General features: G+C 42.9%; 1 protein-coding gene across 1 annotated transcript; it reads right to left on the bottom strand.

Moving 5' to 3' along the window:
• Positions 1-14: 14 nt before the first annotated feature.
• On the bottom strand, positions 15-27,821 carry LOC134467943 (myosin light chain kinase, smooth muscle-like). The gene is made up of 15 exons (XM_063221953.1): positions 27,226-27,821; positions 25,170-25,331; positions 24,648-24,683; positions 24,027-24,154; positions 22,674-22,830; positions 21,202-21,513; positions 20,105-20,195; positions 7,223-7,426; positions 6,233-6,450; positions 4,012-4,135; positions 3,080-3,232; positions 2,504-2,633; positions 2,086-2,179; positions 1,388-1,528; positions 15-743 (listed from the first exon to the last, which is right to left on the bottom strand). The coding sequence occupies exons 1-15, from the start codon at positions 27,407-27,409 to the stop codon at positions 538-540; spliced, it is 2,340 nt and encodes a 779-aa protein (XP_063078023.1). The 5' UTR covers positions 27,410-27,821; the 3' UTR covers positions 15-537.

Raw genomic sequence — 27,821 nt, 5'->3', positions numbered from 1 at the left:
ACACCACCAGGCAGTTCATTGAAAATATCTTTATTTGGTCAGTTGACAATACAAAGTGCACTTATTACTTCATATAAAAAAAACATTAGTTTATGAACATGTGATCTTCATATATTAAGAAATGTGAGGTGTTCAAATACATTATACTGATTATTATGAAATTGTGTCTCTGTGTTCCTCCATGCGAATCTTACATGACGACAGTAACTTAGCAACTGTGGATGAGCATCAAAACTGGAACCATGATGTGGAAATATGGATGCCCAGAAAACTGGTGGTACAAAATTGTAAGATTTCCCCTGAAATCCCAGTACAACGTGTTAATCATGCGTCATCAAGCTTCACCTGTGGTTAAAAGATCATGGATCATACAGTTTAGCTGTGTCACATTCACGGCCCAGTCGTGTTCTTTTAGTCCTTCAGTTGGACCACAATTTGAACAAACTGCTTCCGAATTCTGTCACAACATGACGGAGATGGCCAGGGCCACAGTAATGTTGCGGCTAGCATTCATCTCCATTCACATTCAGAAGTCCTTCACATCTCCACTGTGAGGCGAGCGGAACACAGAGCTGCCCCCAGCTTGTTGCTGGCGCGACACTTGTATATCCCGGAGTCCTCTGGCTCGGCGTCGGCCACGATGAGCGTACAGGTGCCGTCCTCCTCGTACTCGATCTGAACGCGCTCTGTCTCCGCTACAGGCTCTTCGTCCTGCAGCCACACCACCTCTGGGTCAGGGTAGCCTGTGAACATTGGGGTCAACCACATCAGAGTTAAGCTCAAAGTCCATTTTTAATGCCAAAACAATTGATTTGAATAGGTTTGAAGGAGAATTCCAGCTAATTTCAACATGCCTCAGACAACCAGTTTCAAAAGTTGCTCAAAAGATGACCGTATGATCAGAGTATAGGCCTAAGCATAATGAGAAGACTTGGGCAATCTACAGTAGGTGAGCCAATGAAACTGAGGGATAAGGTATTTTATTTTCTCAGTACAGTTTGACTGAGGAAGAGGCAGGTGGGTCAAAACTGGGCGCCAAAATAAAACTTGGAAAGTATACTGAACTTTCTGGTCATCCAGCATCAGACTCACTTTTAGCCTAATGGTTGTCTGTTCAACTCCCAACCCGCCAGGTTGGTGGGGGGAGTAATTAACCAGTGTCCTCCCCCATACCCCTCCATGACTGAGGTACCCTGAGCATGGTGCTGTCCAGCCGCACTCACTGCTCCCTTTCGGGCACCATTGAGGGCTGCCCCCTTTGCACGGGTGCTGTGGAGTGCTGAGTCACAATGACAATGGGAGGTGGAGTGTCCCAGTTGGGCTTTCAAGCTTTCGCTTTATGCTTTGCATATGTTCAGCAACCCTGAAGGTTTCAGCCTTACTGTACCTTGGATGTTACAGATGAGCCGGACGGTAGAGCCTTTGGGCTGGGTGGTGTCGCTCAGGGCGAGCTGGAAACGAGGCTCACTCCTCAAGGTCTTCTCCAGGGACTGGACGGCCTTCTCTGCTTTTGGACTAAGACTCAGCTCTAGAAAAAAAAACATGTTTTTGATATCAGTGTGTGGTACAATTTGGTTGACCACCATCAGTACAGAAGAAGTATGTATATGCACTTCAGTAAATTGAAGTAGAAGTATATTGCACTGCATTTCTCCTTTCCTTACAACATGTATCCTACGCGGGAGACTGAACAAGTATTGTAGAGCTTTAACAATAAGGAGCACCATAGTTAGAAATGAATGTATACGTTCGAAAAGTGGCTGTACAGCCAATCCACCCCCAAATTGGCACAGGGAGGTCATGTTACTGTGCCATCAGTGTCTCGTCCAAGACGTACTGTATGGAAGAGACACAGATATGAAAGCCATGGCTCAATGGATAGAGTGCTGCTCTTTAGATCAGAGGGTTGCAGGTTCAAATCCTGCCCGCACCAGCACCTTCATCCAGGGCTGAAGTGCTCTGGAGACCTAACCCCACATTGCTCCTGGGCCTGTAACCAATACCCTGTGCCTAAATAACGATAAGCCGCTTTGGATAAAAGAAAACGTCAATTAAGTGTAATGTAATGTAAGATGGTAATCCTACCATCAGCTGAGGAGTTTGGAGACTCTGGTCCAGACTCTGCTTTACTAGAGAGGTGTGCCATCCTCTTCAAGGCCAACACAGCCTTTCCAGCTTTCTGTCATTCGATGCAATGAACACATGTCAATTTCATTATTATTTCATTGTGCAATTTGTATTTAAATGAACAAATTCCGTGTATGTAAAAATTTGCCCTAATATATCTACACTTTCAAATCTAGAGGGGTATACTAAGAAGCTGGTTCAGGAGAAAAACAGGTTAGCTTAAGAGGTAAATCATCTAATAGAAGAGCCTGGTGTCCTCTCCAGGCTCTTCCATTACATAATTTACCTCTTAACTTAACCTGGTTTACTCCTGAACCAGCGTCTTAATATAGGCCCAAATTGAGGAAAGTCAAGAAATACAGCCGTTGTTTGTTACCTTCCATTTTCGTTTGGCCAGGAACCTTCTCATCTTGCCCTTGTTGAGGGACTTGGTTGTCCGCTGCTTAGGTCTGGAGAAGAACTCAATCCAGGGGTGAGACAGGGCCTCTTCACAGGACATTCTAGAACTACAAGCAGGGCGTTTTTTTCATCACCAGCGAAAATGGCTATGTTAATCTTACTAGCCACACTCACTCACTAGTGGGTCAAAGTGGCTAGTTAGTTGTTTTTCTACCAGCCAAACAAATTTCACCAGCAAAAAGAAATAGAAGGGGAGCATCTGGTTATTCCTTTTAAGGCTTCATAGAATGACTGACTTAATCCAAAACACTCTCCTCCGAGTTGAGGTTGTAGTTATATTAAAAACCCTTTCACACATTGGGGTATACAGACATTAAAACGCCAACCGGTTTCAGCCCTAATTTCACCAGCATTTGGCCGGTTGGCTGGTGATAATTTAGACCCTGGCCTACAAGCAAATGTCCATCCATTCACAGATCAAAGTGAGCCAAGGAGCTTTCTCTAGAGGCATGGGTCCCATAAATCAAGCGTTTAATGGCTCCACATGACTGACCTCTTGTCCTTTTTGAGCAGGCCTCGGATAAAGTCTTTGGCCTCTTCCGTGATGTCTTCAAAGCTCTCGGGGTCGAATTCCCAGCTGGCTGCCGTTACCAGGGCCAGTGTCTCTGCATCGCTGTTCCCCTGGAATGGAGACTCGCCGCTCAGCCTGGAACGAGGGAAGAGTGGAACATGGTTGACAAAAAGTACAGTAAGGTTAACTGAACTTCAGCTTACACATGACTATAACAACAGGGGTGAGGAATGATTTTCATTCGAGGGCCATCTCTAGGGCCGTACTATGGACACAAACCAGGATTTCCCCCTGCACTTTAGGAATAGATTTAAAGTGGCCACATTTACTACAGACCCCACCTTCACTAGGTCCCCTGAAACTTAAATAACTTCATTGTATTGCAAAAGAAGGTTTCTTCTTTACAAAACGTGTCATTTCATGTGAAACTGCATAACATTAAAATCATATTGGGGGCCGGACAAGACCGCAAACAGCCCTCAAGACATAGGTTCCCCACCCACCTACAGCGTAAAATGAGACATGAGAATAGTGCACTTGTCTGGTGTTCGGGTCATATCAGAATGGCAGAACATTTCCCTTCAAGTCTCCATTTTCAACAGCAGGGGGTGGTAATGTTTTAAGCATGAATGCTAGTGAGGTAGTGAGGAAGAGTGAGGATGTGTTTGTTTTCTAATCATTTAGAGGGGAGTGGTGGGAACAGGCAGGCTTTTTATTTTTGCGCTGAGCAAACTCCGGAGGGAACAATAACCGAAAGAGTCATAACAAAAACACACTAAAATGTTTAAGTGACTGGCTGGTACGCATTTGTGCTCAGTCCATAATTGGGTGCAGATGTACCGACCCCTTTTTACTCTCACATATCATTTTAAGGATTCGGTGCAGATGTGTAGTGTGCACAGTGTAGCACTCACAGGATGTAGCAGATGACGCCAATGCTCCACATGTCGGTGGTCAGGCACACAGGCTCGTAGCCGATCACTTCCGGGGCCACAAACTCTGGGGTGCCGTGCATCACCATCAGGGGGTTGTGTGGATCTGGAGGAAAATAAGCCATAGGTTGTCTTAGACGGTGCACTTCTGCACTTAATTGTTCATGTTTCAGAGTGTATGGCGTATTAATTACACACTGAAACATAGTGCCTGAAGTGCACAAGAGTGAAAACTAGGGCTTGATCTCGAATGGCAAACACAGAGGGGTCAAAAACAATATGCAAGAATTTTGCAGTCAGCAACACCCATGGAAAAGAGAAATGTCAAGTAATTTCATGGATTGCACCAGAATTAAGTCGATGTTTGTGTAACACACAGAAAGGCATCTTTGAATTGAGGACAGCGCAGCGGTTGCCAACGTTTACAGAGCGCACACACAGCTTTGTTATACTGTAGGCCAGGCTCTAAGGGTGCACTGTCTCCAACAAAAAAAAGTAGTCAGAAATGCCACAATAAAAGGTAGACACCAGGGATACCACCCGCATTTAGCTGATGTTTTATGTAAAACAGAGAAACTCCACTCCAAATCAGCAACAGCACACAACCGTATCTCACTCATTTCGTAAAGTCTTCACGAAAATAATATATAAATTTTCGTTGTGCATTCACGTTATTGCCCGCCTTTCGTAACGTCTTCACGAAAATAATAGATTACTTTTCACGCTGCCTATTCACTTGAATTGCCCGAATGTTGCCTAGCGACCCACTAGTTTGATGCCCTTTCGGTAGCCATCAAACATTTCAAACAAGCAATTTAGGGTTAGGTTTAGGGTTAAGGTTAGGGTTAGGGTTAGGTTTAGGGTTAAGTAGGGTTAGGGTTAGGTTTAGGTTTAGGGGACATAAGGCGTAAGTACCGAAAGGGCGTCGAATTAGTGAGTCCCGAGTGTATCTACAGTGTTCTGTCAGCACCCCTTCCCCACCCCTGCAGACGTTTGGATAACCATAGCAGCAGTGGGGCAATTCAAGTGAATTTTGTGAAAATTAATCTATTATTTTCGTGAAGACATAACGAAAGGCGGGCAATAACGTGAATGCACCACGAAAATTAATATATTATTTTCGTGAAGACTTTACGAAAGGCGTGAGATAGGGCTCCAGCACGATGGTTGCCAACATTTACATGAAGAGTGCTCACAGTTTAGTTATACGGTAGCAGAGACCGTAAAGGTGTGATTCACACTTTGCATGCCGTCTATAAATGTAAACTCTTGTGTGTGTGTGAACATCAGAACAGTTGCACTCTAGCAGCACTTGATGAGTAGTGGTGGTTTACACCTCATCTTGCCTTACAGTAAAACATCATTCACGCTTTGAAATGTGCCAAAATAGTTTAAGATGAGTTTAGCCTTCAAGCTATGAGTACCGGATTCCAAACAGGGGGAAACCAACCCAATTCCTGTTTATAGAAACAAAGCACACAGATAATATCTACTCCATCGAGTCAGAGAAAGGTTGCAGGATGGGCTACCAAGATTACATAAACACAGTTTCACATGTACCATCAGCAACAACACAACTAAGTACAACTTCAGACTCCAGATTGTAAAAAATGCATCAAGTTGTGTAGATTAACCAGTAGTTTGATAAATGTAAGACCTACAGAACACACATACAGTACATACAGTTGTGCTCATAAAAATAGCAGTGCCTTCACAAAGATGAGTAAATGTCGAAATTCTTCAAATGAATTGCACTTTAATGACCAAAAATGCTTTAGGGACTCTGTACTACACTACACATTATATTCCAAAGCAAAAAAAGGGGAAAAGTAATTCAATGTCATAGTATTTCATAGAAAGTGGAGAAATGGCATGTTCCAAAAAAAAAGCAGTGTTGACATCTGTCTTTGGAAACTCAAAGATGTTCCGCACAAACTAACAAATTATTGCAAATTCAACTTAGCAGCATTTTTGGTCATTAAAGTGCAATTTATTGGAAGAATTTCGACATTTACTCATCTTTGTGAAGGCACTGTTATTTTTATGAGCACAACTGTATAATGCACATAAGGTAGCTTCAACACACAGTATCCATGCTACTCTACATAGGCCTATATCCCATGTTAACCACATCACCAAGTACTTCACCACTATGACTGCCATACACGCACACACACCTGAAAACAGCATGTGCAAACCTTACCTAGTTTGCTGGCCAGCCCAAAGTCGATGATCTTAATGAGTGAACCGGTGGTGTTGACACATACAATGTTCTCGGGCTTGAGGTCCAGGTGGACGATGTCCTTGCGGTGGATGTACTGCATCCCCTCCAGGATCTGCTGCATGTAGCGCACGCTGGTGGGCTCCGTGTACTCAAAGTTGTCATCCATGATGCGCTCAAACAGCTCTCCACCTGCGATACTGCAGACATGATAAGATGATTGACTTTGGGTACCATTGGTTAGCGTCCATTGTCCAAGTCCTCAGATTATGCTGCTTTTGCTCCCATTTACACTTTAATCTTCTGGGCAACTTCAGAAAACAAAAGCCATAGTCTGCATCACACAGTACAAAACACATTTTCCTGCAATACAGTACAGTAACTTTATTATGGTGCAGTATCAAAACTTAAGTTTTTACTACAGTATTACTGGAGAATTGGTGCAATGAGTGCAGGGTTTTGGACATGAAAAGAGCAATATATAGCAAAAAACCCTGCTCTTTAATTCAGAATGCTATGTTGCAGAGACGAAAAAACTGCAATCCTGCAAAAACTGCATGCCACTACAGTACATGGCAAATGCACTGTGTGGAAATGTACTGCATGCAACTGCATGGCAAATGCACTCACTACATGCAACAACATGGCAAATGCCTTCACTGCATGCAAGGGCAGGGCAGTTGTGGGTAAGCGGTTAGGGCGTCAGACTTGTAGCCCAAAGGTTGCTGGTTCGAGAGTAATTTACCAGTGCTCCTCCATGACTGAGGTACCCTGAGCATGGTACTGTCCCGCCGCACTGTCCCCTTTCGGGCGCTCTTGGGGGCTGCCCCTTTGCCAAGGTTGAGGCATAAATGCAATTTCGTTGTGTGCAGTGCTCACTTGTGTGCTGTGGAGTGCTGAGTCACAATGACAATGGGAGTTGGAGTTTCCCAGTTGGGCTTTCACTTTCAACTACATGGCAAATGCACTCACTATTCCATGATCATGGCGATCTCCGAGCGCGTGTCGTAAGCTCCGAGGGCCTGCACCAGTTTGGGGTGATGGAGCTCGTTCATCAATTCAATCTCCTTCCGGGCTGCTTCCTTGTCTCTGGAGCCACGGCCTTTGTAGAACTTCCCTGCACACACTCGACCAGTCTCTTTGTGCACAAGTCTGAACACCTGTCCAAATTTCCCTCTAAAGACCAAAGAGTTAAAAAGGTTAAAATACAGAACTGGAAATTGCCCCTGTGTACAAGCCATTACACCCAATTTCCTTTTTTTAAGTACACATCACTTAAGTTTATTGTAGGTAGGCACAGAGCAGACCTGGGCTCTGACCAAAAGGTTGCATATATTGTAGACCCAGAGGTGGGCAAACTCAGGCCCGGGGGCCACATGAGCCATTTCATTTGGCCCGGAGACTGAGAGCATTTAAAAGATAGAATAGTCTACAAATAGGACAAAGACAAATTCATAAGGTTACTCAACATTCTTAAAATTTCTTACCTAAAACTTGTGTCTTGTGAGCTTAAGATTAGCCAAGGACATAGGCTACATCTAATAGGCCTTGAGCCATGGCCCCATATTTTGGCCATCGGTGCCATCTGGGGGGGGGGAATGCTAACAATTTTTTTTGGTAAGGTATATCCCCCCACTACTAGAAAAAGCCTGATAGCAGTCACGGGGTGGTAGCGAAACCCCTTTTTTCGGCTCTTGAAGTGACTACCCCCCTCTATTAAATTCCATTTTTGAATTCGGATGCATGTCTAGTTCAGGCTCATTTCGTGGGGTATTGCCAATACTCTATACCATGGTGCCTGGTATTACTGGAAAGGGGACCTTTCAGGCTTTCATTTAAGATCATTGGTGAATCTGTCTGACATACACAGAGGTCACAGCACTTCATTAAATCAGACATAGCTAACATTTTCCAACAACTCTTGGCTAAACTGTCTGCTTTCGTTTATCTCTGTGGCGTGAAAGAACACCAAGGACACAAAATTGGACAACCTCAATACTCTTTGGAGTCTGCTGATTCAGAAAATGTATAATATGCCCATACAATTGTTTTGTATGCGTTTGTGAGAGCGTTAAATTTGAATTGTGCAACCAGCAAAAGTCTTCAAAATAATAGCCAATACATGCAGGTCATCTGTTGGAAGTATTGGGCCTTTTTCCTTCCAAAGTTTCTGCTTGGCATCACTGCTTGGCATTAGGCCTTCATTTAAGATCATTACTAAATCTGTCTGACATACTCAGAGGTCACAGCACTTCATTAAACCAGAAATAATAATAACAAATGTCGCCTAAACTGTAGGCTTTCTTTTGTCCCTATACCATGGGAAAACATCAGGGACACAAATCCCAATCAATTCAATACTCCAGGCACTCTGCTCATTCAGAAAAAGTATAATATACCCATAAAATGTATTCGTGACAGCCTTAAAAGGCCATAATGACCATTAATATGACATAATTTAAGTCCAATTCTGTCCTTTCTCTTTATAGACGTAAGGAAATGTAAGGAGACATAAGACGTAAGGAGATAAAAGAGATGAGCGGGGGCATGGGGAGGCACTGTATGTACAGTAGATGTAGAGTTAGGGGGGGGGCAAGGGGGGAGAAGTAGGGGTGAGGTGAGTGGGGGCAATTGAGGGAGCACTGTTGGGTGGGGGGCAAGGCCAGGGTAGTGGAGGAGAGTGAGTGGAGGGCACTGTTGAGTGGGGGGAGGTGACTGGGGGGTTACTGTGGAGTGGGGGGGGGGGTAGTGGGGGTAGGTGAGGGGGGGGGCACTGTGGAGTGGGGGGTAGTGGGGTAGGTGGGGGGGGGGGGCTTAAAGGAAAGTGAGGGGGGATGGGGAGATAAGACATTGTAGGGTGGGGAGAGGAGTGGGGGTGAGATACTGTAGAGCAGGTGGGGGTAAGGGTGGATAAATGTTAATGATAAAATATTTGGAATAGTTTCAGAAACGTCTACCATATTGAATGTTGGAGGGAATTTGAGATGCCCTAGTTTCAGCAGTGTTGTGTATATGTTTAATTGAGCAATTTTTGACCACTTTCTTTAGGATATGTCACGGTGGCAAAATCGAAATTCACCTTCTATTGTTCAGCCATGCTCATATCGGACTGTGTGACAACTAGCCTAGAAATCTAGACGCCCCTAGGGGTTTGGCGTGGCCAGGCTATGTGACAACATCAGCATCTTCAAAATCACCCGTAAACAGTGGCTGAAAACAAACCAGACCTGCTCCTATTAATTAATAGTATGAACATTGTTTTACTCTGGATATATTTGGTGTTTGTGGTAAAATGTCATGTCTACTGTAATGCAGTATTGTTTTTTTTATTATGGCTACCTGCCTTAGGACTACGGATGACATTTGGCAACTATGCAAATACCAACATATTTATATTGATGTTTTTTTAACTGATGTATTGATTAGTGTGTATTGTCCTAATCAAATGAAAGAAATAATGAATGAATGAATACATTTGTCCATTAGGCAATAGGAAATAATTGTTCTAAAAAAAGGAACCGTACTCATCAATGAATATTATAGGCTTACGTCATTGCAAGGACCATAGGCCTAGTTATTTCAGCAGTTGACTGTCTATGTGCCATTTGACCATTGTAGGAGGACTATTCTCTGCTTCAAGGAAGCGAAATCAAACTTATTTTTTGTTTGTTTAGTCAACCTTTGGTAAAATATCTGTAAGAGAATATAACAGAGAAGTGCTGAAAAAAGTAATCTACTATGTAGTAGGCCTATATCATAGGTGGCTAACCCGCGGCTCTCGAGCCGCATGCGGCTCTTTGCCTGGTGTCTTGCGGCTCTTGCGTTCATGTCCAAGTTTGTGTTTATGTCCCATAGGCAATATGCATTGGAATTGCGCACACAAAGTTGATTAGAACTGTGACAAATAAGTGCCCTGTGGTCTTGTTGGTAGGTGTAGTAGGCCTTGTCTAAAGTGCCCTGAATGATCACGTTGGTGTGTGAAATTTGTTACTGCATTAGCCCAAATACAAGACGTGATTTAAGCGTTCTAAAAATAGCGCTTTAAAAAGTGACCGCGTCTTTCGGTTACTAGACAAAATAGCGGCAACATTTTAACCTGAAAGATTTGGCCATCACTCCTCAAGGCAATACAACTCTCAATAAGGTCAAGAAAATGTACTGTCCATATTTTTTAATTCTATCGCTCGGATATGGCGGTAATAAATGTGCAAATGATTATCTGCTCAAGAGAGAGGCGTCTGTCTGGAGCAGAGATGCCGAGAATCTCTGTGCTGCGTAGCCATCTCTGCACTCTGTTAGAAGGAGTGCACATGGCTATTGACCCGAATTAGGCAGCGGGCCAGAAATCATAGCTCATCTAGAAAATGAGTTTCGTTGTGACCGTTTAGTGGCAACTTAAAAACATGTTTTCTTGATCAATTTGGGGGTGCTGAATCCAAATCTGCCTGTTGCCACGGCGTCAGCCTGCACGTTTGGCCACCACAAGGGGCGCTATATTCATTTTTGCTTATTTATGGGTAGAAACAGTTTTAAAGTTTTCGTTCCTGTTCAGTTATAACATTTTACAGATTGCTTTGTAACAACATTTTCCATGAAACTGAAGACTTGGTGTGTGTGTGTATGTGTGTGTATGGGGTTGGGGGTGCAGGGGGCTAGTTCAAACTGACTTAAAATGCTGGTTTTGGACTGTTTCTTTACTTCAAGCCATGTTTTTTCTCTAAACATGACAGCTAATTGGTTGAATTATCAAACAACATACATATACTTTACAATCTAGACTCAAGATGGAAGAAAACACCAAAATATGACACATAGGCTGCGGACCAGAAATCATAGCTCATCTGGAAAATGAGTTTTGTTGTGACCTCTTAGTGGCAACTTAAAAATATGTGTACTTGGTCAATTTGGGGGTGCTGAATTCAAATCTGTCTGTTGCCAGGGCATAAACCTGCTCCCTTGGCCACCACAGGGGGCGCTACTTCGGTTTTTACCTTATTTACTGTATATACCGGTAAGTGCACCGAAAAGTGCATGTATAGATTTGGCACAAATGTTCATTAGTGTGCACTCTTTAAAAAAAATGCCCTTGGCCGCGCAGAAAATTCAAGCTGGCGGCCATATTTTAAGATGGCCACCCTCTGCACTTATAATGAGGCCACGAATAGCTTAATTATGATAGCATGAAATACTGCAAATGTTATCATTGCGGAAACGCACCCCATTTTTGAAAGAAGAGCATTGTCCTTTGATAAAATCCAGATGGCCACTGCTTTCAATATGGCCACCCTCTCCACTTATAAATAAGGCAAAGAATCGTTCACTTAGTGATGTAAACATTCAATTTGGCACAAAATGTTCTATAGAATACACCCTTTTAAAAAGTGTGATGGCCACCAAAAGAATCCTAAGTGGCCACCATTTTCACCATTTTCACCTCAGAAGACCAAGAACTGTTCACATAATGAAATTTTGGCATGCAATTTTGGACCCTTGTTCATTAGAATATACTCTTTGAAACAACAACATTGTTCACACGTTTCGAGATGCTATCCCCTCCACCAACAATTACTAATGCTAACTAACATATAGGTTATGCAATTACTTCAATGAAATCAACAAATTACCGAAGAACAATACTGTATACATGATACAGTCTGAAAAGGATATGTGATTTCTTATTCAAAAACATCAGTCACAAATACTAAAACTGCACAATATAATGTCAAAATCTTGACAGGACTGAAGTAAAAGGATTAAGCAGAACTGTACTTCACATGTGCAACTTCACTAGACTATGCATATAAGACCAAGCCTGAGGCATGTGCACCTGCCGCACTTAACAAACTTTTACTACTCTTTGCAATGGCTGCCCTGTTCATTCTTTGCCAATCTCCTCCCGTCAGTTGGATTTCATTTCTTTGAGTTCTGGTTGGCATATGCTTCAAAACCCACAGGCACTCTGCTTGATTTGTTGCATATTATGTAGTGTGTTGTTGCATATTATGTAGTGTGTTGTATCAGTGCTGCTGCTGTTGGAGGGATGTCTTCACATGGCCTTTCTGCAAAATAGTTAATGGCTCGCATCACTCATACAATCTGCAGTGCTGAATCTCTTATTCAACAACTTTCCTTTATCATTGGTTTTGAAGGCTGTGACCACATCACAGCATGTAAAATCATGGCAGAACAGCATGTATTAGGCCTTCTCTTGTGCAATTGTGTTGTAAAGTTTGTGGATGACAATTAATTGAAGGCTCTGGGTTTGGCCACACATCAGCCTTAAATGTTGCACATCTAGAATTGAGTTTACCTTACCATAATTTAGCATGGGAAAAGATGTGGCTATTGGCTTCCTCCTAGGACCATGTAGTCCTATCTCATTCAGAGAGAGTTTTGGTTGTACCAAGTCTGATGCAGATGGCAAAAGATATACAGCTCCCAACTTACTCAGGAAAATCCCAACATCATCAAAGTTGACTTGGTCAAAGATATCAAACACAATCAGTTCTATCTGAGATGTAGGGTCTCATGTTTCCAGCACAGCATCATGCCAAACATTCCAATGTCCTTACCTACTGTACAACTTGGCCCAAATGGAAGGACTGTAAATGCTGTGTAGTTAACAAGAAAATAGCTGTGGGTTCCCCCAACTTGTCAATTTGGATAACAACACCTTTGCCAATTTCCTCAGTGGAGCCACCACTGCATCAAATCACCAATGAGTAGTCAGTACACTCCACTTGACTTGTCGGAGGATGGGAAATGAGGCTGTTCAAAGTTTTTTGGAATATATCTGCTGATAAGGCCAAGACTAGTTAGAAAATCCAGCTAACTGGGGATAGGAAACTAATTGAAAGTGTTCTGGGTAATTGGGTCTCCCATTACAGAGAGTAGAGAATGGCTCAGACGGATGCAAATGCTACATGTCTTATTTGTCCACTGTCCAGCCTTACACAGTTCTTTTTAAGATTTTGTTATAGGACTACACTTCTAATATTTATGTCGTTTTGCTTTAAAAATGCCATCGTGCAAAAATAGCAGATCTTTTTGGTCAGACTGTATGATAGGATAGTGATTTTTTGTCTTAAAATAATTGTACTGCAAATCAGTTAATATAGGCTAAGGAGTCATTGGTGGTGCCATCTTGGAATTCCCTGAGGCCAGCACCCTTTTTTCAAAGAGTGGATTCTGAACATGTTGTGCCAAATTGCATGCTTGCATCATTAAGTGAACTATTCCAGGCCTTTTTTACAAGTGGAGAGGGTGGCCATGTTGAAAAATTGTGACCACCTTGGATTTATATTTTTATATTTGCATAATTATCATAATTATAAATCATAATAATACTATACAACTAATAATAGAGTCTTACTTAAAATGTTGAGAATGAGAATTTTGTATTTTTCAATTTTGTGAAAACCTTTGGCCCATAATTGGCAATTAGGCCTACTGTATTCTACCTTGTGTCTATCAGTCTTGAGTGAAAGAGTCATGCAAAGGCAAAAGACAGTAACTAAGTTGTGATTATGTGTTTTGTGTTCATAATTACAATCAGCCATGATCTGCTAATTATCATTCATGTCGGGCAATGAATGTTGAATTAACAATTAACGGTTTACCTGTGGTACGTTTGTCACCACACAATTTCCTTATTTTACAAGACATCAACAAACCATTCGCAAAGTAGGCCATGTGTAATAGAATCTACACATCAACTTCACCACTTTTTCCTATATGGAATTAACAGGAGCTGCAGTGCATTTCAAGCAGTTCAATCGCCTACCAAATGGTGGCGCTATGCTTGACTGCCATTTCACTCATAGGCCATGTTTAATAGAATCTACACATCAACTTCACCACATTTTCCTATATGGAATAAACAGTAGCTGCAGTGCATTTCAAGCAGTTCAATTACCTACCACATGGTGGCGCTATGCCTGACTGCCATTACACCCATAAAGAAATATTGATAGGCATAATACACACTTATATGTGAAGTTTTGCTCTTGTGGATCACTTCAAATTTATTTGGTGACACTTTTCTTGTTGAAGAGGCTAATTTAAATTACATTCCTTCATTACCAAACATCACTATTTCAACCTTTGTTTTTTATATTAATGTGCAACTTCTGATGATGGCAACACTTAGAATATTGATTTATGCACTCTGATGGATATATATGAGCAAAAACCAAGTTGCCACCTGATCACTCCGACGAACTTGCAAGATAGGATTTCTGGCCCGCCGCCTAAATGTGAAAGGATGTTTTTGGTTTAAAATCGTCTCATTTTTGCGGGCTATAGACAAAATAGCGCCAAAAGTAATGTTTTATCCTTGTTTTCGCTATGAATGTCGGCTGTTATAGTCTCAGCCATTGACAAAGCCGTGCGGGCAGACAGCGTGAAGGTGGGAAACCGATCGACTCGACTTCTCGCTTCTCCGCGCTCAGTTTAGTTTCAAAAGGAAAACTGTGTTTTTCCCCCGGCCCATTGTCAGCACTCGCTGAAACATTATGGAAAATGAACGGCGATTTGACGAACCACCTTGTTAAGTTTTGGATGGTGTCGTCGCCAGACATCCAATGGTCATCTGTGCGCAAGATGTGCCTGTGTGCGTCTAACCCCCGAATGAAGAGAGGCGGGGAATCTTTATGCCGCTTAACTATATTTGTGCTGTTATAACGAGTGCTTATGGAAATTATGCTGTGATATGCTGTGTTTTATTAAAATGTGAAAGAATTTATGAACAGAATTTTGACCAGTGTTGTCTTCTTATGTCAAACAAAAAAAAATATCTTGAAAAAACCTAATATCCCCCCAAAAATTGAAGCAGTAAAAAAGGGGTGGTGGTCATCTTATATTCAGGATTGTCTTTTAGTCAGGCCATTTAGTTGGAGTGTAACATCAATTTGACACTGTGTGTGTGTGTGTGTGTGTGTGTGTGTGTGTGTGTGTGTGTGTGTGTGTGTGTGTGTGTGTGTGTGTGTGTGTGAAAGGAAGAGATGGTTGATGTTCATGCCCGTGTTGTTGTGTGTCTTTTTGCTGTGTGTATGTTGTTGCTGGTCTGTGGTGCGAGAAGGATGGGTGATGCCCATGTTGGTGGGTGTGCGCTTGTTTGCCCGCGTGATGTTTGTGTGCCGATGTGGCTCTTTGCTGTGACACATTACAAAATGTGGCTCTTGGTCTCCGACTGGTTGGCCACCCCTGCTGTATGGCAAAAAATTAGCCTTTGAAATTATCATTTGGGGAAGGGCTACCATATTACATTGTACATACATACAATTTCTTTCAATAAGCTTTTGGTCAGTAATCTGTGAAATGTCTGGCAGGACAATATGTCTATTATTAAGCAGTGCTGTATGTGCAATTTGATCATTTACTGACAACAGTACCATTTCAAAGCGGATTTATACATTCTTATGCACATACATTCATACTGTATGTATATACACTATACATACATATATTCATTCATTTTTCTTTTTATCCAACATTTGTATGTATGTCTGTAAGGAGATATTACAGAATTGGTCAGAAAATAGGTCATTAGGGCCTTGAGGATCATTACGGTCTTTTAAAGGCTCCTGCAAATATTGTATGGGTACATTATACATTTTCTGAATCAACAGCATGCCTAGATTTTTAAAATCATTTGGTTTTGTGACCCTGATGGTTTCCCATGGTATAGGGACAACATAAATCATACAGTTGAGGTGGAATTTGTGAGAAATTACTGGTTTAAAGGATAACGCCAGCCAATTTCAACATGCATGTAATGCTCACACTACCCTGGACTTGTCAGTACCAGAGATTTTTTTTTCTTCAGCCTTTTCCAAGATCCTGGTCATTGTAATGGGGGCAGGTGTTACCTTTTGGGAAAATATTTGGAGTAGGCCCATGTTAAGATTTTTTTTTAAATGTAAACAAAATCTGCCCCCATTAGAATAGCAGCATGCAGCATCTCCGGGTACTGACAAGTCAAGGGTAATGTGAGCAATACAACAGCATATTGAAATTGGCAGGAGTGATCATTTGAGTATTTGGGGGGGCTTTTCAAGCCTTTATTTTTTGTTTATACAAGTATGAGACAGGACAGTGAAGGAGGTGACAGGAAGCGAGTTGGGAGGGAGAGATGGGGGAGGGTCGGCAAAGGGCACGGTTCAGAATCGAACCCGGGTCAGCCGCGTAGTAGACCAGTGTCCTACCATTAGGCCACGATAGGGCCGAGAAATTATTGGTTTAATGACCTCTGTGAATGTCAGCACAAACATTGGCAGGAAAAAAGGCCTGATATTTCCAGCTAATTACCTGCTATATTGGCTACTATTTTGAAGACTATTGGTGGTTACACAAGTCAAATTTTAGGCCCTCACAAACATATACAAAATAATTGTATGGGCATATTATCATTTTCCGAGTCCACCGAGTATTGAGGTTGTGTAATTTTGTGTCCTTGGCGTTCTTTCATGCCACAGAGATAAACGAAATCAAACAGTTTAGCCAACATTTGTGAGAAAATGTGACCTATGTCTGGTTTAATGAAGTGCTGTGACCTCTGTGTGTGTAAGAAACATTCAGCAATGGACTGAAATGAAAGAATGAAAGGTCCCCTTTCCAGTAATACCAAGCGCTATTGTATAGAATATTGACAATATCCCAAGCTGTCCTGGACCTTCTTTCGTGCAACTGCACTACAAAATGCTCTAGCCATCATTGTGTTTGTCTGGTAAATGGCCTCAGGTGCACAGACATGTGTAAACTGAGAGTGTGCGGAAACCAGGCAACCATAGACAGTTTAGATGAAGGGGATGACATGGAAGATGAAGAGTACTGACGACGAAATAATATAAATCTACATGAAACTATTCTTTCATTAAACATATTCCCTTTGCAACATGTTTCTTTATTGGCTTGTAACCCCTTGTATAGGGTCTCAGTCTATTTGTTTATGAAATAGCCTGTATAAAATGTTGTATATGAACATTTATCTAAATTCTGTTAATGAGATACCATATTTGAGTGGTTTAAGTAAAGTGTTACCCAATGCCCTATCATTCCAGGGCCTACCATCTAGATTGTATTTCTTCACATACACTACAACAGTGTTTCTCAAATTTTTCGTGCCATTCCCCCCTTCAGAGGAAGGGTGTCTGTCTGCGCCCCCCTCGAGCAAAATGGTTACGAAAATACAAATAAATAGGCCGTCGTGAAGTTTATTAGAGCCTGATATACACGTACAGTATGGCCTATGTTCTCTAAATATTAGTGACTTAATGGCAAAGCAGAAAAGTATTAAAAAAGAAAAACCTTCTGACTTCACGCGCCCCCCTAGGGGGGCTTCCGGCCCACTTTGAGAAAGACTGCACTACAATAATTGAATACTTTAACAACTTGTGAATGTTATGTACATTCACATATGAACTACAGTATAAACAAAGTTTGTTTAAGTAAAGTGATACCGGCATTGTATTAGTCCATGCTATTGGGTCCGATTTTGAAGACATTTTTGCTGGTTGCACAAGTGACATTTAAGGGTCTCACAGACANATACTAAATGATAGCATGGGCATATTATACATTTTCTGAATCGGTAGAGTGCCCTGAGTATTGAGGTTGTTAACTTTGGTGTCCTTGGTGTTCTTTCATGCCACAGATGTAAACGAAAGTGCACAGTTTTGGCACAATTTGTGTGAAAATGGGAGCTATTTCTGGTTTAATGACGTGCTGTGGCTTCTGTGTATGTCAGACAGATTCATTAATGGGCTGAAATGAAAGCCTGAAAGGTCCCCTTTCCAGTGATAACAAGCACGATGGTATAGGATATTGGCAATACCCCCAACATAAGCCATAACTACATATACAGCCGATATTAAAAAACAGTATTTATTATAGGGGGGTAGTAACTTCAAGAGCTGAAAAAAGTGATTTCGCTACCACCCCATGACTGCTATCAAGCTTTTTCTACTAGTGGGGGGATATACCTTGCCAAAAAACATTGCTAGCATTCCTCCCCCCAGATGGCACCGGTCGACCCCTCGGCTCATAGCCTATAAATACTTTTCATTAAAATGTGCAGTAATGACATAGCTGACAATTTACATTAGGGCCATTCCACGCCAAATCAACAGGAGCCCGCGCACTTAGGTCTCAAAAAATTCTGAAAATATTACTGAGTGTACCCATGGCACTTAAGAGAAACACTGTTACTTTATTTGAATGTAAGATGTATACTCTCCATGTTACAGCCAACTTCACTGGGGGAGGGGGTGCCCATTTTGTTCACACTCTTTTTTTGTCAAAGTTCACAAGCCCGTAAGCTCAAGAACTAAACCATGTAGGAAGCTCAAATTTGGCATGCTGGTACATAGATAGGAATAATTTGTTGCAAAGCTATCAGTTTTGGTCTGTATGATCCTGCATCGTCATAGCATTCCCTCAAAGATGATACAAATTGTACTGGAGGTTTTGGCTGTGCTCTGTTTAGGCCTTCAGAAGACATATTTGTGCCCAACATAGCCTCATGATTTTTTCCCCTTGTAGATACAAGTAGAAACACTCCCATAAAAATCTATGAATAGAAAGGAAACCCCATCAGTGTTTGACCAGAAGACCTCACAAGTCTGACAAATCATTTTGGGTGTCATTTTCAGAGCACCAGAACACCTTGTGGGATTGTCCACAGATTTTTATTTTATATTTTTCTTCATTCTCCATGAAGTCTTCTTTTTAAAAATGCCAATGAGACTTGTCTTATGTGATGTTTTCGTTTTTAATTTCCACCCTGAACATGGGCAAAATGCAAAAAGAGAGCAACATGATTTTGATAGCATTTAATGTAAAGACTAAATAATCAAATGCAAATTTTGCCCAGACATGATCACCCGAGAGTCCCTGTGCAGGGGTGCAGGTATCCCTTTCAATTTCAATGATTTCAGGAGTGTTCAATGTGGGAGCAGGTTCGCACACCAAAAGAGACAGTAGGTCAGGCACAAGGAGTCATGTTGTTACTTTTTTTGACCAGCAGATTGCATCGGAAGAAACGAATAGAAAACATATTGCTCTCAATGTGCATGTTGCCCATGTTCAGGTTGGAAATTACAAAAGAAAACATCACATAAGACAAGTCTCATTGACATTTTTAAAAAGAAGAATTCATGGAGAATGAAGAAAAAAAATACAATAAAAATCTGTGGACAATCCCACAAGGGGTTCTGGAGCTCTGAAAATGACACCCAAAATGACTGCTTTGCTATAGCTTTTTATGAGAGTGTTCCTACTTGTCTCTACAAGGGGAAAAAATCAAGAGGCTATGTTGGGCACAAATATGTCTTCTGAAGGCCTAAACAGAGCACAGCCAAAAACTCCAGTACAATTTGTATCATCTTTGAGGGAATGCTATGACGATGCAGGATCATACAGACCAAAACTGACAGTTTTGCAACAAACTATTCCTATCTATGTACCAGCATGCCAAATTTGAGCTTCCTACATTGTTTAGTTCTTGAGCTACGGGCTTGTGAACTTTGACAAAAAAAAGAGTGTGAACAAAATGGGCACCCCCCTCCCCCAGTAAAATTGGCTGTAACACAGAGAGTATACATCTTACATTCAAATAAATTAACAGTGTTTCTCTTAAGTACCATGGGTACGCTTGGTAATATTTTCAGAATTTTTTGAGACCTAAGTGCGCGGGCACTTGTTGATTTGGCGTGGAATGACCCATTAGCGTACACCATTTCGTATTATTGACCTGGGCACATTGCCTGCAACATCTGGCCCTTTGGTCAATATTCTAAACCCAATGTGGCCCTTGGACCAAAAACAATTCCCCCTGCTGTATGGTATGTTACTCACACTCCTAGCCTCTCATGCACATTGTAGTGGTCCTTGACAGCATGTTTGGTGTCGATAACTACATCCACGTAAGACTCCTCCTGTGGACCATCTGCAGGAGGGGACAGAAACATTGAAGAAGACACATCACTTAAAAGAACAGAATGTCTCTTTATTAACCAAGCTAAAATTGCAAACAGGGCTCTACAGCCCCCCAGGGGCTTTAATTGCCAACGGGGGCCATTAGACCATTTTATTTTAAGGGGGGTTATGATGAGGTCCAGGGAGCGTTCACTCAAAAAAGCTGAGTTGCTCTAGAGTCTAGACCAACCCCTTCTCCCTTTTAGATTATCACTACTAGCAAACCCACGTTTCAACACCCACACCCTGGCTCTGTAAACATCAAGGGTAACTTGCCCTGCAGACATCATCAAGGGTAACTTGCCCTGCAGACATCAAGGGTAACTTGCCCTGCAGACATCATCAAGGGTAACTTGCCAGGTCACCTATACACCTGACGAAGACCGCCTGAGGTCGAAACGTTGTGTTCAAATAAATCGGTGAGCAGTAACAGTGTGCAGATTTCCTTTCTTCCTTTACGCACGTTTGTTTGATCCAGCACCTGTTTTACTGGATGTGCGCGCATCACCCACACTTCTTTTTAACTTGCCCTGCAGACATCATCAAGGGTAACTTGCTCTGCAGACATCATCAAGGGTAACTTGCCCTGCAGACATCATCAAGGGTAACTTGCCCTGCAGACATCATCAAGGGTAACTTGCCCTGCAGACATCAAGGGTAACTTGCCCTGCAGACATCATCAAGGGTAACTTGCTCTGCAGACATCATCAAGGGTAACTTGCCCTGCAGACATCAAGGGCAACTTCCCCGGTAAACACCAAAGATAACTTGCCCTGCAGACATCAATGGTAACTTGCCCTGTAAACCTCAATAATAACTTGTCCTGTAAACCTCAAAGATAACTTGCCCTGCAAACATCAAGGGCAACTTGCCCTGTAAACCTCAAAGGTAACTTGCCCTGCAGACATCAAAGATAACTTGCCCTGCAGACATCAATGGTACTGTAACTTTCCCTATAAACATCCATGCTAACTTGCCTTTGGCCTCCATCTTGATACAGTCAGACTCCTCACTGGGGTCGCTGGTTCCCACAGCGTTGCAGGCCCTCACACGGAAGCGGTACTCCCCTGACGTTTCCAGGCCAGAGCGGACCCGATAGGACGTGTTCCGACACTGGTCGGTGAGCTGCGTCCACTCTCCCGGTTCCCCTGGGCCCACCCGCTTCAGCTCCACCACGTATCCGGTCACGGCGGAACCACCGTCGTAGCACGGGCCCGACCAGGACAAGGTCAGGGAGCTGACTTTCAGCTGGGACACGAAAGGGCAGGAGGCTGGAGGATCGGGTCGGTCTGGACAGATTCAGAAGAGGAAAGAGAGAAATGAAGAGAGGGAACAAGCATTGAAAGCCCACCTGTGAAACTCTAACTCCCATTGTGACACAGCACAACACACACAACAAAATTGCAATTTATGCCTCACCCGTGCAAGGGGGCAGCCCACTATTGCAGCCCAGGGGAGCAGTGCGGCGGGACCGTACCATGCTCAGGGAACCTCAGTCATGGAGGAGGATGGGGGAGAGCACTGGTTAATTACTTCCCCCACCAACCTGACGGGTCGGGAGTCGAACCAGCAGCCTTTGGCCTACAAGTGTGACGCCCTAACCGCTTACCCATGACTGCCCGACTGATTAAACTTGGACCCACCCCCACCCCCGATGGCTAAAAGAGGCCCCGGTCATGTATCCTTTTTGTCTATTTAGCCATACATTCCTTCTGTCTAGGGCACTTAAAATTATCTACCTAATTAGCCAAGAGTGGGGAAGCCATGGCCATATTGGTTAAGGAGATGGGCTTTAGATCAGAGGATTGCAGGTTCAAATCCCACCCTTACCACTCCCCACCACACTCCATAGATGATGTGCCCTTTGAGCAAGGCACCTAACCCCACACTGCTCCAGGGCCTGTAACCAATACCCTGTACTTAAAATAAGTGTAAATCACTTTAGATCGTTGTGTGTCATGTAATGCAATGTAATGAATTGTGCTTGTATGTTTCTAAATCCAGCACTTCTTGCCTTTGAACACATTCCAGGCCAAATAAGAGAACTCTCCAACAAACAATTTACACATCTGCAGGCCGCAAGCTTGGTCGACTCGCCAGACCATAGATGGTTTGTTACAGATCTGTACTTTCCTCACACGAATCCCCAAACCCCCACTTCCCTTGAAACTGAATAATGGCCCAGAGGGCAATAGCACCATACAAAGGCAAAGTGCAGTAACTAACATATTTTGCCCAAATTGAGCTTAGACTGAATTTGGTCTTCATAACAACTCCTTTATCTTGTGACAAAGCTGAATGGTCCAAATGTGTTTTGTTTGAGATATTGCCATGTCAAAATGGGCAGTTCTGCAATATCCAACCTAATACCAATACATTGAAAGCCCTTTTCGTCAGTTTCAATGTTGGCATGATGCCTAAGGGCAGAATGTATGGCAGGATTCCTCACCGACGACGCTGAGTTGGATGGTGTGTTGTGTAGAGCCTCTCCTGTTCCTCACAAAGAGTGTGTAACTTCCCGCGTCTTCAGGCTTGACATCGGAGATCTTCAGGCTACTGCTTTGCTGTTCGCAGTTCACAGAGGACCGGGCCTCGTTGACCACAGGCTGTCATGGAGATGGCATACAGTACAGGCATTTTACATCACATTTTAGGTCCACACCAAATCTTTTCAATTAGCCTTTACAATGACATTATAAAGCAGTACTGCTCAACGTTTTTTGAATTAACGCCCACTGGACCTCATCACAAGCCTCCCAACACCCCCTTGACCTCATCAGAAGCCTGCCAACGACCCCTTAGTATTGAAAAATAAAACAGACTAATGGATGCAGTTTAACCTGCTTCGAGCGTGTCCGACATCAAGTGACAAGGGCCCGTTTTCATGCCAGCTCAGCTTTGCACATTTCTTTTTTCTTTTGGTCTTTTTTTAGGCTTCATTATGGACAGGACCGATGGCAGGGCCAGCTTTGCACATTTCTATGACCCCAATTGTGTCAAGGCAAAACCTGCACCTCCTGTGCAGTCACTCATGCTCCGCGAGAGGGGAGTGCCAATATTTGCCAGGTTATTAAAGCCTATTTATAAACAATAATAGACAACCAGGCTTGTGAAGCTATACGCTATACACGCCTATTCACTAAATCAGCTGACATAACAAAGCCCTTTGGCCACATGGAAGAGTTCACAAGTGAAGTGTAAAATAAATGGCCCGATTTGTTGCAAGGCAAAACAGCATGCACCTACAATCTCTCCCATGCGCACTCAAAGGCACTGAACTTGCCACAACGGTAGCTTTTTAACAAGCAATGTGCCATTTCCTGACCAAAATACATATCTAACACCTCTCATTTCACAACTGAATGTAGGCTACTGTAGATCATAGACGATTATGAATAGCAGCTGTGAACCAAAAAGTGTGAACCAACACCCTTGGTAGTCTCCCACTCGGGGTTTGAACTTGCTACCTCCTAGTCAACGCTCCAGTTCGGGCATGGGAGGCACAGCACAATACGTACTAGTACAAAAGCTCAGCGCTACCCAAACGGCATGAGGCTTCGGAAGGGCGGTTTACTAACGTTCCATGCCACACTCTGCTCGTTGGCCTCTGTTACATTAGGAAGCACAGTTATTGTTTGTCGTCTTGGTGTTGAAGGTTAAGACTTTGCACATCCCAGGAAAAGGTGCAGGACGTAGGCTGACCGAGTCCACCCACTTAAAATCCTTTTTTCTTCGTTTCCTAGAAGATTTTAAGTGTGCGGACTCCTCACTCTAAAATTGCTGTCATCTTAGTGTAGTGTACCTGCTCTAGGTTATGTATCCAGCAGGATGCCACAGGGTCCTCAGAGCTGTAGGAACAGGCCAGCTGGGCCGTCTCTCCAACGCGCACCTCCACCTGCTCAGGAGCCTCCTGGAACTTTACTGCAGGGTCTGAGTGGAGGGGTTTCAATTCAATTGCAATTCAATTCCAATTTATTAGGGACCATGTACAATTAAAACTCATTGTAAACACCCCCCCCCCCCCACACACACACACACACACACACACACACACACAGACAAAAACATTAAAACAATTGACAATACACAACCACTGTTACCCTGGTAATTTAAGGTAGGCCCAGTTTAATTATCTCTATGTGGTATTTTAATTGTAAAATTTTGAAGGGGATCATTTGAAGCTGGATCAATCGTGCTTCCCCTCTCTGCTGTGATCATTTGATTTGGCATTAAAAGATTGCCAATTGTTTCAATTGGAAAGAGGTAGAATCTAGGGTCTTCGAATGGACAATTTATAAAATGTTATGTACGCACAATAAAACACAACTCCACGCTTCAAAAATCAACCTATCTGTCTGTTTCACCAAAAAAGGTCTTCAGAGGAACATGCACAAAAGCAACATACTAGAGCTGCCGTTCTTACCTGTGCTGATGCTGGCTCTGGTCTTTGGAGTAGCAACTGAAATTAGAGACAGGTGGTAAAACAAAAGAAGTGGGCCTGATTAATCAGACCCAATGGAACAGTGGTCACGTGACCATTGATGAGGTCACGTGATCATGGGTGGAGTACTTTCTCTGGTGGAGTGGGCATGGCATAAGTTCATTGGTCGAGTGGCTGTTTCCCAGAAATGGTCTGTGTACAATTAACTAACATCAAAGGCGCTGTACACATATCGTACTGTTTTCCTTCAAGCCTCAGATCACCTGACTAGACAAATATATTCCTATTGATACATGTTCCAGGTTTATTTCTGTTGTTTTATTTGTTTATGCATTTTTGTAAATTGTGTTTATTCTGAGAGGAAATGATGTGTGCAAATTAGGATAAACATTACGAGGGAACTTTCATTTGCAACAAAACAACAACAGCAAACCAGGCAGGACGTTGTATTAAAAATGTCAAGCTGCAGTTCACTGGTGGTCTTCTCTTTGCCATATACCGTACCTCTCTTGCTCTGTTCCCTGGTGGTGGTGGTGGGGCTTTTCTTTGAAAACGTGGCCAACGGGCTGTTGATCGCATGTTTCACCTCCTGCTGCGGCTGCTGCTGTTTGTGCAGCCCAGATGTAGACCTCCGCTCTGCTGCTTTCGAGGCCGGAGGAGTGTTTACTATTCCAGAGCAAATAAGAGGCAGAGTATAAACACAACATGCAGGAAAGAATGCATTGATTTTCCTCAAGTCGTTTATCTCCTCTAGTTTGCTGAGACAGCAATAATGCGTAAATAAATGACGACAGTGGTCAACATATGCAGAAACAGCTAACATATGTCACAAAAGTAAGAAAAAAAGAAAACATTAATTTACAGAAGGGTCATATTTGGGCCTTGTCATTACTGAGACGTGGAGGTGTCTGCCTTCAAAATGAGCATAAATGAGAAGTATTTCATGGATAGCCTACTATTCAATGGGTTGGTACCATGCCCACGGTCTTATTCATGTTGATATGATTTTGCATTGCTTGCTTGAATGGCCTTGTGTTGTCTGTCAAATAAGAAAAATAATAGGCTAATTAAAAAGGGTTATGATGAATTGGCCTATACATCATCAACATCCATCATCTGTTGGAAATATGTTTTTGGAATTTTTTTGGCACTGCAGCGACGAGGAGTCGTCTCACCGAGACTTTAACCCAGACCTTCAGGTGTACTACACTGCAGCTCCCACCACTACCCCAAAGAGCCAGGGCAGGCCCATTGTCATGACAGTCAAAGCCCAGCAACCACCCTAGTGATGGCCACTCCAATACAGTGCTGCCACTACACCAAAGAGCCAGGCTCGTTGGCATGACAGTCAGAGGAGCGCACCAACAACCCTAGTGATGGCCTATTCCATCACACTGCTGTCTTGGCAGTAAATGCTGTCAATAATGAGACAGGAGAAGGTAGAGCTGGCGTCCGTGCCTCTGTCCTTAAAGTTTCGCTCGGGGCGTTAATCTAAAATAGTAATTCAGTACGGAGATAAAGGAGTCGCACACATGAACTGAATGGTAATCAGTGAATCCTTTCTCTCCCTACATAATGAGACAAGACAAATGTGCGTACTTTCACGGCCATTGAGCACGCCACAACAGCATCAAAGGGGAACTTCAACATGCAAAGACGTGAAGTTGCCAGACCAAAATAGAAGGCAGGATTTAACACTTCTCATTTCACTATTTACTGTGCATCCAAAATGTTCATAAGGCAAAACAAAGTTTCATAGCTAATTCCCAATTATCTTTTTTTGTGGATCACAGGTAATCCTGACTTAAAGCTCACAAAATATAAAGTTACTCTACTATATAGTATATCAGGACTATTCAAATGGCGGCCCTGGGGCCAGATGCGGCCCTTGGACAGCAAGGTTCTAGCCCCCCACAAGCCCTTTCAAATACAGAATTGTTTTTTGGAATTTAGAGATAAAAGTATGGGCTCCGTTATCGTGCTGAAACGGGACACGGGACGTTAAAATGCAGGAAATTACATCTAAGAAATGCAAAATTTTCTGGGGGAGGACCCCCAGACCCTCCACTTCAATGAAGTCTCCCATATTTTTTTCATTGACAGTCAGCAACCATAACACATACTTATAGTTCGGCCCCTTTACTGGGAGGAATTAGAAAAAATGGCCCTCGTTGAAATATAATTGAATCCCCCTGCACTATGCTATGGGACATGTGTGTCTATACTGAATATTAACAGACCAAAACAACCAACCAAATGTGCAATGCAACTTGAACCACATCTGGACTACAATGGCCTTGAATGTTTCTTCCTTTTATGACAATGCAGTGTTGTGATGATGCATGCTAATGTCAAAGCCCCCCAGTGTGCGTCTCCATAGACTTCCTGTTGTTGTTGCTTTTAACACACAGCCCATTTCTCTGGAATGCAAGACTAAGTAGCCTATGAAAATACCAAAGGAGACGCAACAACTCCCTCAAGACAAAACACCTTCAGTAAAAAAAAAAACCCCAAACAAATGAATAAAAAACAAAATTGAATTAGAAATCAGTAATCTTACCTGTGGTGTGTGATTTTCGGCCATGGTCTGAAATAGCCATATTTTTCACCACAGCCCCATTCTCCGACCCTCGACCCACATGTACTGTGACCACCTGTGGGGAGTGTGGAGCCCGTGAAGACTTGAGGTCCAGGCTGAAAGTGGACACATATGTTTTCTTCTGACCTCTGTTGTGGGAGGCCATCTTTTTGGAGGGAACCCTCTTGCTGCTGTGTGAGCACCACAAAAGGGGGTGAAACAAAAAAAAAAGAGATAAAAGGTTTAAAATGTAATTCTGTCATCCATGGTTCATCCAGAGGCTTCGATCCTTTCCTTCTCCAAGAATGCCCAGTGGTCGACTGCAGTCCTTCCGCTCCCTTCGGCCTCCTTCCTTGGCTTCTGTTTCACTTTGAGCTGTGAATGGTGTTTCTCACTGCGGCATCCTGCCTGCTGCTGGCCGGTCTCTCTCTCTGCTCGGTCACAGGAAATAGCTCAAGGTTTATCAGCTCTGATCAGCATGACCCACCAGTCTGCCGGCTACTACCACCACACAACACTGTGTGTGGGTGAACATGAGAGAGAGAGAAGGGGGGAGAAGGGGGTGGCGAGAGAGAGAG

Source organism: Engraulis encrasicolus, chromosome 17 (assembly GCF_034702125.1).
Source record: "Engraulis encrasicolus isolate BLACKSEA-1 chromosome 17, IST_EnEncr_1.0, whole genome shotgun sequence".
In the NCBI taxonomy this organism is placed as follows: Eukaryota; Metazoa; Chordata; class Actinopteri; order Clupeiformes; family Engraulidae; genus Engraulis; species Engraulis encrasicolus.
Note: the sequence above shows the minus strand (reverse complement) of the source record. Positions and strands in the feature narration are given on the sequence as shown.